Source organism: Alexandromys fortis, unplaced genomic scaffold, assembly GCF_014885135.2.
Source record: "Alexandromys fortis isolate MF-2015 unplaced genomic scaffold, M_Fortis_MF-2015_v1.1 scaffold_75, whole genome shotgun sequence".
In the NCBI taxonomy this organism is placed as follows: domain Eukaryota; kingdom Metazoa; phylum Chordata; class Mammalia; order Rodentia; family Cricetidae; genus Alexandromys; species Alexandromys fortis.
The window spans coordinates 898,842-911,035 of record NW_026067956.1 but is presented as its reverse complement, the minus strand read 5'-3'; the positions used below and the strand labels follow the sequence as shown (position 1 = coordinate 911,035).

Sequence of the window (12,194 nt, the reverse complement as noted above, 5' to 3'; positions counted from 1 at the left end):
CCAACCCCTCAGAGCAGGCAGAGCTAGCCAGGGTGCTCTGAGGCCTTCAGCTTGTGTGCACTGGCAGAGGGAGGCCAGGATCCCCTGCCCACCCTCCTCAGCCCGTAATTCTCTATGTCCTCTGTTTATCCCTAGTTGACTGTGATCTGTGTAAAGAACCCGTGAAGAAAAGACGCAGGTCACATCGAGACCAGCAGTTCCAAGCGTTTCCCTCTGCGGAGCAAAGTGCTCTTAAGGAATGTGAGTGTTGGGAAAGGCTGGCGTGGCTGTGGCAACACGATGCTGCCTTTCACAGACAGGTGCAGACACTCGGAGGGAAAGATGGAAAGTTCTGAAGGCAAGGGAGCATCTCCACATGCACCTGCTCCTTAGCATCTCCATGTAGATATATAACCTGACCATTTATGTCTAGGCTGCTCTGTTTTCAAAATAGCCTTTTCTGAGTGAGAAGACAGTCTGTAGATGGTTAGCTAGATGCTTTGGTGGGTATTTATACAGAATGTGCAGGAGAGAAGACTCTAGAAGGGCTAAAGTCCATGGCAACACACAGAAAAGTGTAAGGGGAGTGCGGAGTGTGCCGGTCTCTGTAGGTGGTCAGATAGCTCGCTCGCTGGTTTAATTGACTTCTCATTTTGCTGAGATCTCTTCCTTTTCTGCAGTATTCAGTAGCCTCCTCTGGGGACCTGGCATTCTTTCTCTGCCAGGTACACGCCCAGGTAACCCATTTCTATTGATTCCAGATGAAAAATTGGAGTCTCGGACCAGGAGGATTTTGAGCAACACTTATCAGAAAATGATTCAGTCTGTCTTCCTGGAGGACAGTATTCCCAGTGGACTCAAGTATCTCATGTAAGTCTGGAACCTTCACCCTCCAATCCGATGCCATACCCCCCACCAGGAGAAAGAGAAAGTGCTCTCAGTTAGAAACAGCACAAAAGGACAGGAAACAATTCCTACGGCTGGAGGCTTTCTTTCGGGCTATATTGTTTGTGGGTTTTGTTTTGTTTTTAGGCACTGACAGTAACCATTTGTTGTGTGACCACTGTTGTCAGCTACTCTCCTGTGATTGTTCCATTTTTTTACTGAAACTGATGCTCCGAAAGACCAAGCCATGAAGCAAAGTCACACTGTGGATAAGGGGAAATGCTCCAAACCCAGCCAAACTCTGTGTCATTGAGTTCATCAACTGTCCGTACAGAGTTGGCTCAAAGGTCCTCAGTCAAGTCAGTGACATAGTTGACCTTGCTCACAGGACTCCGGGTTGCTCCTCAGACTTTTCTGCGTGGGTTTTTATTAGAGACGAGAACATGGAACACAAACAAGGATGTCTCTCACATCTATGTAGACAGTATAACGTTTGTGGAGAATTCTCCTTACCAAGCATTTTTACCTAGTCCTGTTTGCTCCCCAGCCCAAGTCTATGTAGAAAGTAGGAAGTAGTATTACCCCTTCATCAAAGAAAGGAAGGATGTAGTGAATTGCCCAGGATCGGATTTTAGTTTCTTTGCATTCTGTTCTGGTGTGCTTCTTCTCATACTCCTGTGCACTCTGAAATGGATGCAGAAACCGGCTTCTTGCCTTGATTGAAAAACCACCGCTGGAGCCGATCTACGTAGGGTTCCTGGGAAGCACTGGAGCCGGCAAGAGCTCTCTGATCAATGCCCTCATCCAGCAAGCCATGTTTCTACCAGTGTCTGGAGAAAGCATTTGCACATCATGCATCGTCCAAGTGAGCTCTGGCTGCTGTGAACAGTATGAGGCCAAAATCCACCTTCTGTCTGATCAGGTAGGCCAGCCTACCCCCCGTCTCTCATGTCTCTTCTTTTCCTTTCTTCCATGAAGTTTTCCTCTCGACACCACCAGAGATTGCAATTATATCATTATAACTGCCTCACAGGGATTGGGGATATTGCTCAGTTGGTAAAGTGCTTGCCTGGTAAGCACGAGCACTTAAGTTTGGACCATCAGCATCTGTGGAGAGTAAAAAGCCAGGGGGACAGAGATAATGACCGGCACTTGCCAGCCAGCTGAACTGGTGAGCTCCCAGTTCACTGAGAGATGCTGTCTCAAACAGACAGACAAATACGGTGGAGAAGTGATTGAGGAGAGCATCTGATGTCAAGCCCTGCCTTCATGAAACATGTGTATGCACGCGCACAAATTACTATAGAACATTCATCTAATGAAACCTATTTCAGCGAAAATATTCTGCAGGGTGAGATGGGGGTTCTGGCCCAGGGCCTTGGGTCAGGCGTGCTCCTCTCTAAGCCCCTGCATGTTCATTGTTCTCATTTCTTTTCTGTTTCTGTGACAAACATCATGGCAAAGACTAACTGTGGGGAGGAAAGGGTTTATTTGGCTTGTGCTTCCAGGTCACAGTCTGTCACTGAGGGAAGTCAGAGCAGAAATTCAAAGACAGAAGCCATGGAGCACTGCCGCCTGTTGGCTCGCTCCCTGGCTGGCTCCCATACTCATCCTCAGCTTGCTTTTTGTGTAGCTCAGGACCATTTGCCCTGAAATGGCATCACACACACTTGACTTGACTCCCTTCCGTCATTCAGAAAATCAAGACAGTCCCTCACAGACATGGCCACAGACCGACGTGAGTGAGACGGTTTCTCCTTTGACCTTGTCTCAGATAACCCTAGACCGTATCAAATTGATGAAGCCAACCATTTACTGGACCAGTTAGGGTAGCTGACTTAGGGTTCTGTTCTCAACCTCTGCCCGCCCCCCAGGGCCTGGGGCTCTGTCCTTCCCCTTGTTACCACCCCTCCCCCAAGTCTGTCATGAGCAGTGTGGCTTGCTCTGCCTTGGCAGGAGTGGAAGGCAGAACTGAAGGACTTGACTACGCTCCTGCACAGGGCAGAGGGGCCCAGGGAAGAAGATGCAGATATGTGGGCCAGGGATGATGCAGCAGCAGAAGCGGCCCAGAAGCTACAGATGCTGTATGGCCGTGGGGCAGAACAGAGGCCCTATGAGGATTTGCTAAGGACGAAGCCCAGAGTGAGGATTCCGACCTCCAGAACCATCACTCTTAAGGCAGAGGAGGTAACGTCAAGATTTATTTTTCTTTATTGTTAGTCTTAAATATAACAATTGAATAAATCAAGGGGAATTGTCTAAGGTACAGTGGTTTTTATTGGAAATAAACTGTTACCCAAATCAGAATTAGATATCATCCAATTATCGTTCATTATTTATGCCTATAGATGGTAAACTTTGATTTCCAAATGAAGTTTTTATGCTCAGAAAAGACTACAGCCAGATGAGGATTAATTTGGAATGACTTTGAGTGAAAATGAGTATATATGTATTCATTATATATTATATTATATATCATATATAGCATACTATAAATATATATAAAGACGTGAGCATATGAAGTTTATTCGTTAGGAGGCAAAAGGGTCTTAGATCGGTTCAGTAACTCAGCCGTGTCAGATTCAACATCTCTGTGGTCTCCTTGGCCTTTCATGGTGCTTGTGGCCTCTTAGTCATAAGGTTGCTGCTGAAATGCCAGCTGTTGCAGCTTGTCTCATGGAAAGAAGCAGATGCATGTTGGCAACAAACACATCTCCCATTTCAGGAAGTGGAAGCAGTCCCAGAAACACCATTGTTAACTTTGCGTGTGGATTTCATTGTTCAGAACTGGGCTGAGTGGCTCTCCTTAGCTATGGAAGGCAACAATCTGACTTGCCCTGATTAGATCAACCTCACTCCCTTGGCTCCCCAAACAGATCAGGCTGGCATGATGAAGCCTGGGATGCCCATCCAATTTCAGAATTGGCATACGTTCTATTATGCTGAGATTCAGAATCTATATTAAGACAAACTATCTGTGAAACCAACACCCAACCTATAAACATTGCACATTAAAGAACCTAGGTTTCCCACGGTGGGCCAAGTGACTTGGCTCAGCAGGTGAAGGTACTGGCCGTCAAGCCTGACAACCTGAATTTGATCCCCGAGACCCACAGAGTGGGAGGAGAGAACTGGTTCCTGCAAGTTGTCCTCTGACTTCCACGTTTGCCCTGAGGCATGCTTATGTGTGAACTTATATGTATGTGTCATTCTCTCTTGCTTTCTTTCTGGGCCTTTCCATAGACATTGATCAACAATAGCCACCATGGATCCTAGCTTTTCTGCTCTCTGAAGTGTACCAGTTGAGACTTACTGTCCTGATGTATCTAAGTAGGAACAGTAGACTGGAAACCTCCTCTTCCCCCAATCTCACTCACTGTTATTGAAATATTCTGGAAAAGCATATATATCAAGTGTGCACACAAACACACACACATGTATACACACACACACATGGGGGTGGGGAGGAAGGATTTATTTATATATATTTATGTATATCTACTTGGAAATTTTTAAAAAATTTTTCTTAAAGATCAAATTTCTGATCAATCTTTAATTTCTAAAATATGATCATTAGGTCATGATTGATTTTCTATAATTATACATGAGACTTCCATGAACTAAATTCTTCACAGTTGCCTTTCGCCATGTGGAGAAAATATGCTCTAAGCAAAATTTAGAAAACTGCATCAATTTTAGAAGCAAATGGAATCTGGGAGATAAATTTAGCATCCTATAACTTTTCTGGAGTCCTCTTCTAGTTGTGTTGGGCTGGTTTTTTATATTCTGAACTGCCTTAAACTCACTGTGTAGCCAAAGATGGTCTTGAACTCTTGGTCCTCCTGTCTCCTGTAACCACCACACTCAGGTTATGCAGTGCTGCGACCAAACCCAGGGCTTTCTGCTCGCTAGGCCAGCACTCTATAAGCTGAGCTACATCCCCAGCCCCACTGAATTCTAAATATTTACTCATTTTATTTTGTTTTATTTCTCTCTCTCTCTCTCTCTCTCTCTCTCTCTCTCTCTCTCTCTCTCTGTATGTGTGTGTGAGAGAGAGACAGAGACACGGAGTTGGAGTTACGGACAGCTTTGAGCTGCCCAGTATGGATGCTGGGATCTGAAGTCTGGGACTCTGATTGGGCAGCAAGTTCTCTTATCCACCGAGCCACCTCTCCAGCCCCAACTATGTCAAGGAACTTGAACTTGCTGGTCTTCACAGGCTCACGGGTCCTTGAGGAGACCATTCTGTGCTTCCTGGTGTCTGTTGTCTGAGGACTTCCCATTGTCCCTCAGCATCCCTTCATTGATTCTGCATCACAGCCAGGATAAAGAGCCCTCATTGGTCCGTGCAACCTGTCATTTCTCTTCAGGCAGGAGAGCTATCTGTCAAGCTGGACCCTTATATCCGCACTCAGAGGAGCGACTGGGATGGAGGATCAGCTGAAACACAAATCTGGCCCTTGATTAAATACGTGGAAGTGATTCTTCCCAAATCTGCCCTGATTCCAGAAGGGGTTGTCCTGGTGGACATTCCAGGCACAGGCGACTTCAACAGCAAGAGGGATGAGATGTGGAAAAAGGTGATTTTTTTCCCCCCACGGGGTTTATCTTTCTTCTCTCTCTTCCTCCACCCCCTTCAGAGAAACAAGTTGGGATTTTGTGAACTTGTTGACATTAAATTTTTTCATTTTTCTGTATTCCTGTGTTGAACAGGGGCTGTATGTGGATGGCCACAGAAGCTGGGGAGAAGGGATTGCAGGGGTGTGTGTAGCCGGGACAAGAGTGTACGATGGACAAGAAGGGCAGCAACAGAGAGGCCTAGGGAAGCAGAGTAAGGGGACAAGGTGGCCGTGAGCACAAAGGCTGTGTTACTTTTCTGCTGCTGCAATAGAGTGTCCTGACAAAGAGCAACTTAGGGGGAAAGGATTTGTTTTGTTGGCTACGGTTCCAGAGGTGGTACAGCCCACCATGGGGAGAAAGAATGGTGGCCAGAGCACAGGGTCTGCATGACAATCAGGAAGCAGAGTGATCTCATTTCGTCCTCACTTAGGAAAGAGAGGCAGAGATAGGCAGACATGCGGTCATGTCAGAGAGCGAGTGAGAACGAGAGAGAGAGAGAGAGAGAGAGAGCGCAGAAAGTGGGGCTGAGCTATCAGAAAGGTTCCCTAACTTCTCCCAAACACCACCAGCTGGGAACCAAGCATTCAAACACACGAGCCTGTGGGAGGCCTCTCCCATCCAAATCATAACAGGGCAGGGGTGCAAGGTACAGAAGTCAGTCACTCAAGAACCAAGAGTCTGACTCTCTGTCGGCAAGGCAGGGAAGGATGATGCTCTTTGACAGAGGGAGGGTCATGGTGGGTGTGGAGGAGGGAAATGGCAGAAAGCATGCCTGGAGCTGTCTGCCTTTGTCCTGCTGCCTCTGGGTTAGGCTTTTCAAGAAACCGGAAGGAAAAGAACAGCCAGACCGTTCTCTAAAGAAAGAGAAAGTGTGTGTGTGTGTGTGTGTGTGTGTGTGTGTGTGTGTGTGTGTAACATAGGACCTCAGATAGATGGGGACAGGGATGGGGGAACACAGGACCCCAGATAGACGGGAGCAGGGATGGATGATGTCTTGTCACTGTTAGTAGCAGAGCTACTATTATGAAGAACTCTTACAGCTCTGCCAGTGTACACTAAGTGAACAGAGAGCCAGATTCTACAGCTGAAGCTGTAAAAGTTCAGAAAACAGAATCCCTTGTCCAAGGCTAGCCGGTGACAAAGTCCCTTGTCTAAGGCTAGCCAGTGACAAAGTCCCTTGTCCAAGGCTAGCCGGTGATGGAGTCCCTTGTCCAAGGCTAGCTGGGGACAAAGTCCCTTGTCTAAGGCTAGCTGGTGACAGAATCCCTTATCCAAGACTAGCCGGGGACAGAGTCCCTTGTCCAAGGCTAGCCGGTGACAAGATTCAGTGATATCAGGTTTCTTAGCTGATCCACGGGGCTCTATCCTCTCCATCCCCGTCCTTTTTCCTCTCCTTTAGGACGAGGTAGTCCGTGTCCTTCACTCTGGTCAGTGGCTCAGGACTGGCCATGTGAACTTTAGTTTCTCACTAGTCTTAGCCCTAAACCCTCAGTTAGTTTCAGGCCAAGCAGAGAGTGACAGCTAAGGAGGGGCTGGCTCTTCCCTTGGATGGAACACGGCTGCAGCCGGTTTGGATATACTGGGCTGTTTATCAAAGCCAGCAGATCTGGCCTGGATCACGCTCTGAGGAGGCTGGCTAGAGGGACAGGCTGGTTCCTAGATTGCTCTGCCTGGCCCCTCTCCTCTGCATTCCTGAGGTTTTTTGACAGCCTCTTACAGGAAGTAACTGACAGCACCTTCTTCCTAGGAAGAACCAGAAGGGGAAGGCAGCAGGCATTTTTACATTGGTGTCTAAATGTGGGTCCATTCCAAAGAGATGAGGGTTAGGGTCCAGATGTGTGTGGCTCCTTTACTCCCCTGGACCTGGTTTCTTCTCTTTAGAGGGCACATATTCTTTAAACTATGATCTATGGAACAAAAGGACTTGGGGTCATGTTGAAGGAGGCCACTTGTTTGTCCTGGCTGCTCAGAACCAAAATAACCATACAGAAACTATAATATTTAAAACACGGCTTGACCCATTGGTTCTAGCTTCTTATTGGCTAACTCTTATATATTAATTTAACCCATTTCTATTCATCTGTATATTACCACGTGGCTGTGGCTTACTGGCTAAAGTTCTGGCATCTGTCTCTGGTGGGGCTACATGGCTTCTCTCTGATTCTGCCCTTCTTTCTCCCAGCATTTAGTTTCATCTTCCCCACCTACCTCTGCTCCTCCCGGCCATAGGCTCAAGCCAGCTTTCTTTATTAACCAGTGGGAGGCATAAGCAATTGATGTCACCAGGTCTTCCCCTCCTGATGCAATCAGAGCAGTTCTGTGTTTAAACAAGCACCCTGGTCCCTTCAGAGGCATTTGCTATGAACTAGAGTCTGAGAAAGGGGAAGATGCTGGGGCTGCCTTTTCACCAAAGGGATGCCTTGGGCCAGTGGGTACAGTGCACAGGGGTCACAGCAGGCCAGTTAGGAAGTTAACCTAACCCCAAATTCTGCCGCTCATCAGCTGTTTGGCCTTAGAGAAAACTGTTTTGAAACTCACTGCTGTTAACTCAAGGTCTCTGGACCTTGTAACATTTGGAGCCAGATAATTCTTTGTTATCGGAAGGTCATCTGGGCATTGTAAGGAATTTAGCTTTTATCTGTAAGCATCTCAAATTGTAACAATTGAAAATATCTTTAGAGGGGTTGGGGAGATGGTTCATTGGCTGAGAGCACTTGCTGCTGCTTTTGCAGAGGACCAGGATTCAGTTGTCAGCCTCCATGTCACAACTGCTTGTAAGTTCAGCTCCAGAGCAGTGTACACTCTCCTCTTGCTTCTGTAGGCACCCGTACACACAACACACACACACACACACATACACGCACACACACATGTACATATACATGCATGCAAATAAAAACATTCTTTAAAAATATCTTCCGGTGTTTCCAGGCATATATCCTCTGAGGTATAGGATCTCTACTAGTTAACACAATTGATATGTGTAGGAATAATGAGAATAATAATTCTCAAGTCACAAAATAGTCATACCTCTCTTTATGTGCAACTTATTGTGTTGAAAAACTGAGAGTCAACTTGGTTTCTGATTGGGGTCAGCATTTTGCATATACAGAGATAAGACAGACAATACAGTGAGAATCATGTCACAGGGCCATGCATAATTGTCACTCAAAGATGAGCATTTAAGGAAGCAGTGTTGGGGCTACTAATGTCATGTTTGTTGGCCTTTGGAACATGAATTATCAGGTGTTTAGCTTCTTGCTAGGTGAGCAAAGGTAGTTTTGAAGAGCCCTCCTGTGAGGCGACACATGTGGCCGATGGGTCTGGGCCCAGAGCACTGATCTTTAGAACTCTGCCAATCATTCTTCAGGAAGCTGGGAGCTCTGGTGGGCCAAGTGCTTGAGGTTCTGTGGACTCTAAGATGCAAGGCAAGAGGTCCCCTTCCCTCTAGGTGACAGAGAACTGCACCGAACAGTCGGAGAGGAGCTGTGGTAGGGAGTTGAGGTGTGTAGGATGTCCAGGAGAGGGGGTCTGCTCATCGGTGCTAATCCAGTTCAGGGCCCTAAGAGACAAATGGAGGCGCACATGAGTATCCATGAGCTGCTTCCTTGGCTGGTGCAGAGAGTGGAGTAGGAGCCCTGAGTGAGGGGCAGGGGTTGAGAAGGCAGCGGGAAAGCTCCATCACTGAACTGCAGGCTCTACCACTGAGATGCTGTCCACCTTCTGACCCTTGTCCTGCAGACCGTTGATAAGTGTTCTGTGATCTGGGTGATCAGCGACGTAGAGCGTGTTTCGGGAGGAAAGGCCCACGAGGACCTTCTGAATGAGAGCATCAAAGCCTGCCAGCGTGGCTTCTGCAGGGACATCGCCCTGGTGGTCACCAAGACGGACAAACTCCACTTGCGGGAGTATCTCAGGTGTTGTGCCGAGCTGGCAAGTCTGTGGCTCATCCAGCCCTGGACTTTCTTTCCTGGGTCCTGGCTGTGAAAATAATAACAATAGAACTTCACCTCAGGCTTCACCAAGTGACTCTTGGGGATGAAAGAGAAGTCTGTGTGACTAGTTGAGATGTCAAGATGTCTGGGTGGATTTGCTCAAAAGTCTCAGCCATGGGGCACTCCTGGGGGCAGTTGTGTGCTAAACCACTGTTCTCTACGGAAACTCTGAGGTACCCCGCACATGCACAGTATAGAAAGAGTGCTTCCTGTTTCCAGGGACATGAAAATGTAGGCTTCCTGTGACTCGGAGGAACATACCATATCCAGCCTGCTGTAACTTTCAAGTGTCAGGTTTCGCCTCAGTATTGTTTACTTAAGTTTTTTTTTTTTAACTTAAAACTTAAGAATTTGGCCCAAAGGTTTTAGAGTACCAATCTAATGACTAGGAATGAAAGATCTGTATTAGAGATATTGGGTTGGAGAGCTTGGTGGAAATTAATAATAGATGTCTTCATTTCCATGGGACCCTGTCCCCCAGTTACTAGGGAGAGGTGGGACTTCCCTTCCACCTTGGGATACCGTTGAGTAAAAAAAACGAACCAGCAGAACAAATACAAACAGGCTGTGTTGAGCACACAGCATGAGGTCACAAGATACAATGTCAGTGTTGCTGGGCCATTGGAAATTCTCTGCAGTCTCTGGAACTCATCACACGTCCCCTCCACATTCCTCCCAGGGTCACCAAAACTCAAGCCTGGCTGTTTTCTCTAAAATGTTTCCTCTTACGGTCTAGGTCAGAATTCTAGCTTCATTCCTCACGCCTACAATTTATCCTGCCCTACTCCCCACCACAGAACGTCTGAAGCTTACTTTTCCAGGGCCAACATTGAAACTGGGCATCATTAAATCTGATGGGCACTGAGGATTGCCTCATTTCTAAGACCGCTGTCTAAAAGAGGGACAAGCCCAGTACCATGGGAACTCAGACTGAGAGGGCCACCCTCTTCCTGGGAAAGGGAGTGCGTTTACAGGCCATTGCTCACCATTGGGAAATAAAGGCCCTCTTTCCAAGATACTGGAAGAGGAGGGGAGGTGGTGGAGGGAGGGTTGAGCCAAAAAAGAGCTTATACAAAACCGGGACACGTCTGTTTGTCTGTGCTGTTTTCCGGCAAAGTTGGAAATTTTGAAAATGCAAAATAAGTTTAGTCATTGTTACTTTTTTTTTTCTTATTTCATTTTAGGGAAAGAAAGATTGGAAATGTAAGTATGGACCAGTCATTTAAAAGCATCTATTTTTGTTATTAATTGTGTGTGTGTGTGAGTGTGTATGAATGTGTGCAAGTGTGTGCATGCATGTGCTATGTAAGGGAAGATCCTGTGGAGGCTGGAAGAGGGATCGATCCCAGGAGCTGGAATTACAGGCAGTTGTGGTCCACAGAAATAGATGCTAGGAACCACACTCAGGGCATCTGAAAGAACAGCAGGTGCTCTCCATCACTGAGATATCTATCTCTTCAGGATCTGGACCAGTAATTTTGTTGATACTGTTTTGTTTTTGAGACAGGGTTTCTCTGTGTAGCGCTGGCTGTGATAGAACTCAGTCTGTAGAAAAGGCTGGTCTTGAGTTTACAGAGATCCGCCTGCCTCTGCCTTCTGAGTGCTGGGATTAAAGGTGTGCACCACCGCCGCCCCAGCCTGGCCCAATAGTGTTTTTTAAATAATGTCTTTTGTGATTGGTAGTACATTTTCCTAATATGTGAATAATTGAGTTTCTGGGCCAAACGAAGACAGCTAAAACAACATGCGCTGATCACCTCACCACTGCCCATAACCCTAGCCTCTGGCTGCTGTATTTTTTTCTTAACCCAGCAAGCTATTCAGAGTCAGAGAGAGGCTGTTTTGCAAAGAAATGAAGTAATCAAACTACAAAGGACTAGAATTCTCAAGGAGAAATTGAAGGTGAGTTTGCGGTTTTGCTGTGTGTTTTTCTGCTTCTCTGTCCTCACATACTGAGAAACAGATGTTCATTTGAACCTCTGTGGTAACAAGATTAAAAGCTTTGGAGTAGACAAGTTAGACAAAAGTAAGTCCTGCTGCTTGATACCTCTGTGACCTTAGGCATGTTATAGTACTTCTTTGTGCCTCTACTTTCTTGTCTGTAAAATGGGGAGCTAGTGCTGTGTCCCTCGTGATTACTGGAATGAGTAAATGAAGATAGGTATTGTCTCCAGGGAAAGTCAGCCAAGTATAGCGTGTGGGTGCTTCCCGGGGAGCCAGCTCTATGGGAACAGGTTTCCAAGTCCCACCGGCAGTAGGAAGAGGTGATACTAGGGAAAGATTTGGGGAAAATTCCCAGATTCTTGGGAATAACTGAAAAATAAAAAAGCCAGTAGTCTTAGGCTGGGAAGATGCTCAGTCTTCAAACACTGCTCCGCAAGCTTGAGGAAGAGACTGAGTTTGGCTCCCCGACATCCATATCAAAGCTGATATGGCTGCAGGCAGCTTTAGTGTGGGCCGAACAGGTAGCTAGCTCTCAAGGGCTTGCTGGTCAGCTAGTCTAGCTGAGAAAGTAATCTCCAGGTTCAGTGAGAGACCCTGCCTTCAAAAACAGGTAGAGAGCAAGAGAGAAGAGGGTCCATGTTAACCTCCAGCCTCAATATACATATGCACTGATAGCACACCTCCCATATACATGTATATACCACACACACACACACACACGCGCGCGCGCGCGCGCGAGAGAGAGAGAGAGAGAGAGAGAGAGAGAGAGAG

The 12,194-nt window shown here is 46.8% G+C and overlaps 1 protein-coding gene across 1 annotated transcript in view; it reads left to right on the top strand.

The window, feature by feature from the left end:
* Positions 1-756: 756 nt before the first annotated feature.
* Nuggc (nuclear GTPase, germinal center associated) overlaps positions 757-12,194 on the top strand; it is a 35,657-nt gene continuing 24,219 nt past the window's right edge. The window contains exons 1-7 of the mRNA XM_050152281.1: positions 757-849; positions 1,564-1,786; positions 2,821-3,051; positions 5,235-5,444; positions 9,226-9,401; positions 10,664-10,682; positions 11,292-11,381. Of these exons, the coding sequence (XP_050008238.1) occupies positions 794-849; positions 1,564-1,786; positions 2,821-3,051; positions 5,235-5,444; positions 9,226-9,401; positions 10,664-10,682; positions 11,292-11,381 (1,005 nt within the window). The 5' untranslated portion in view covers positions 757-793. The remainder of the gene's footprint in view (positions 850-1,563; positions 1,787-2,820; positions 3,052-5,234; positions 5,445-9,225; positions 9,402-10,663; positions 10,683-11,291; positions 11,382-12,194) is intronic.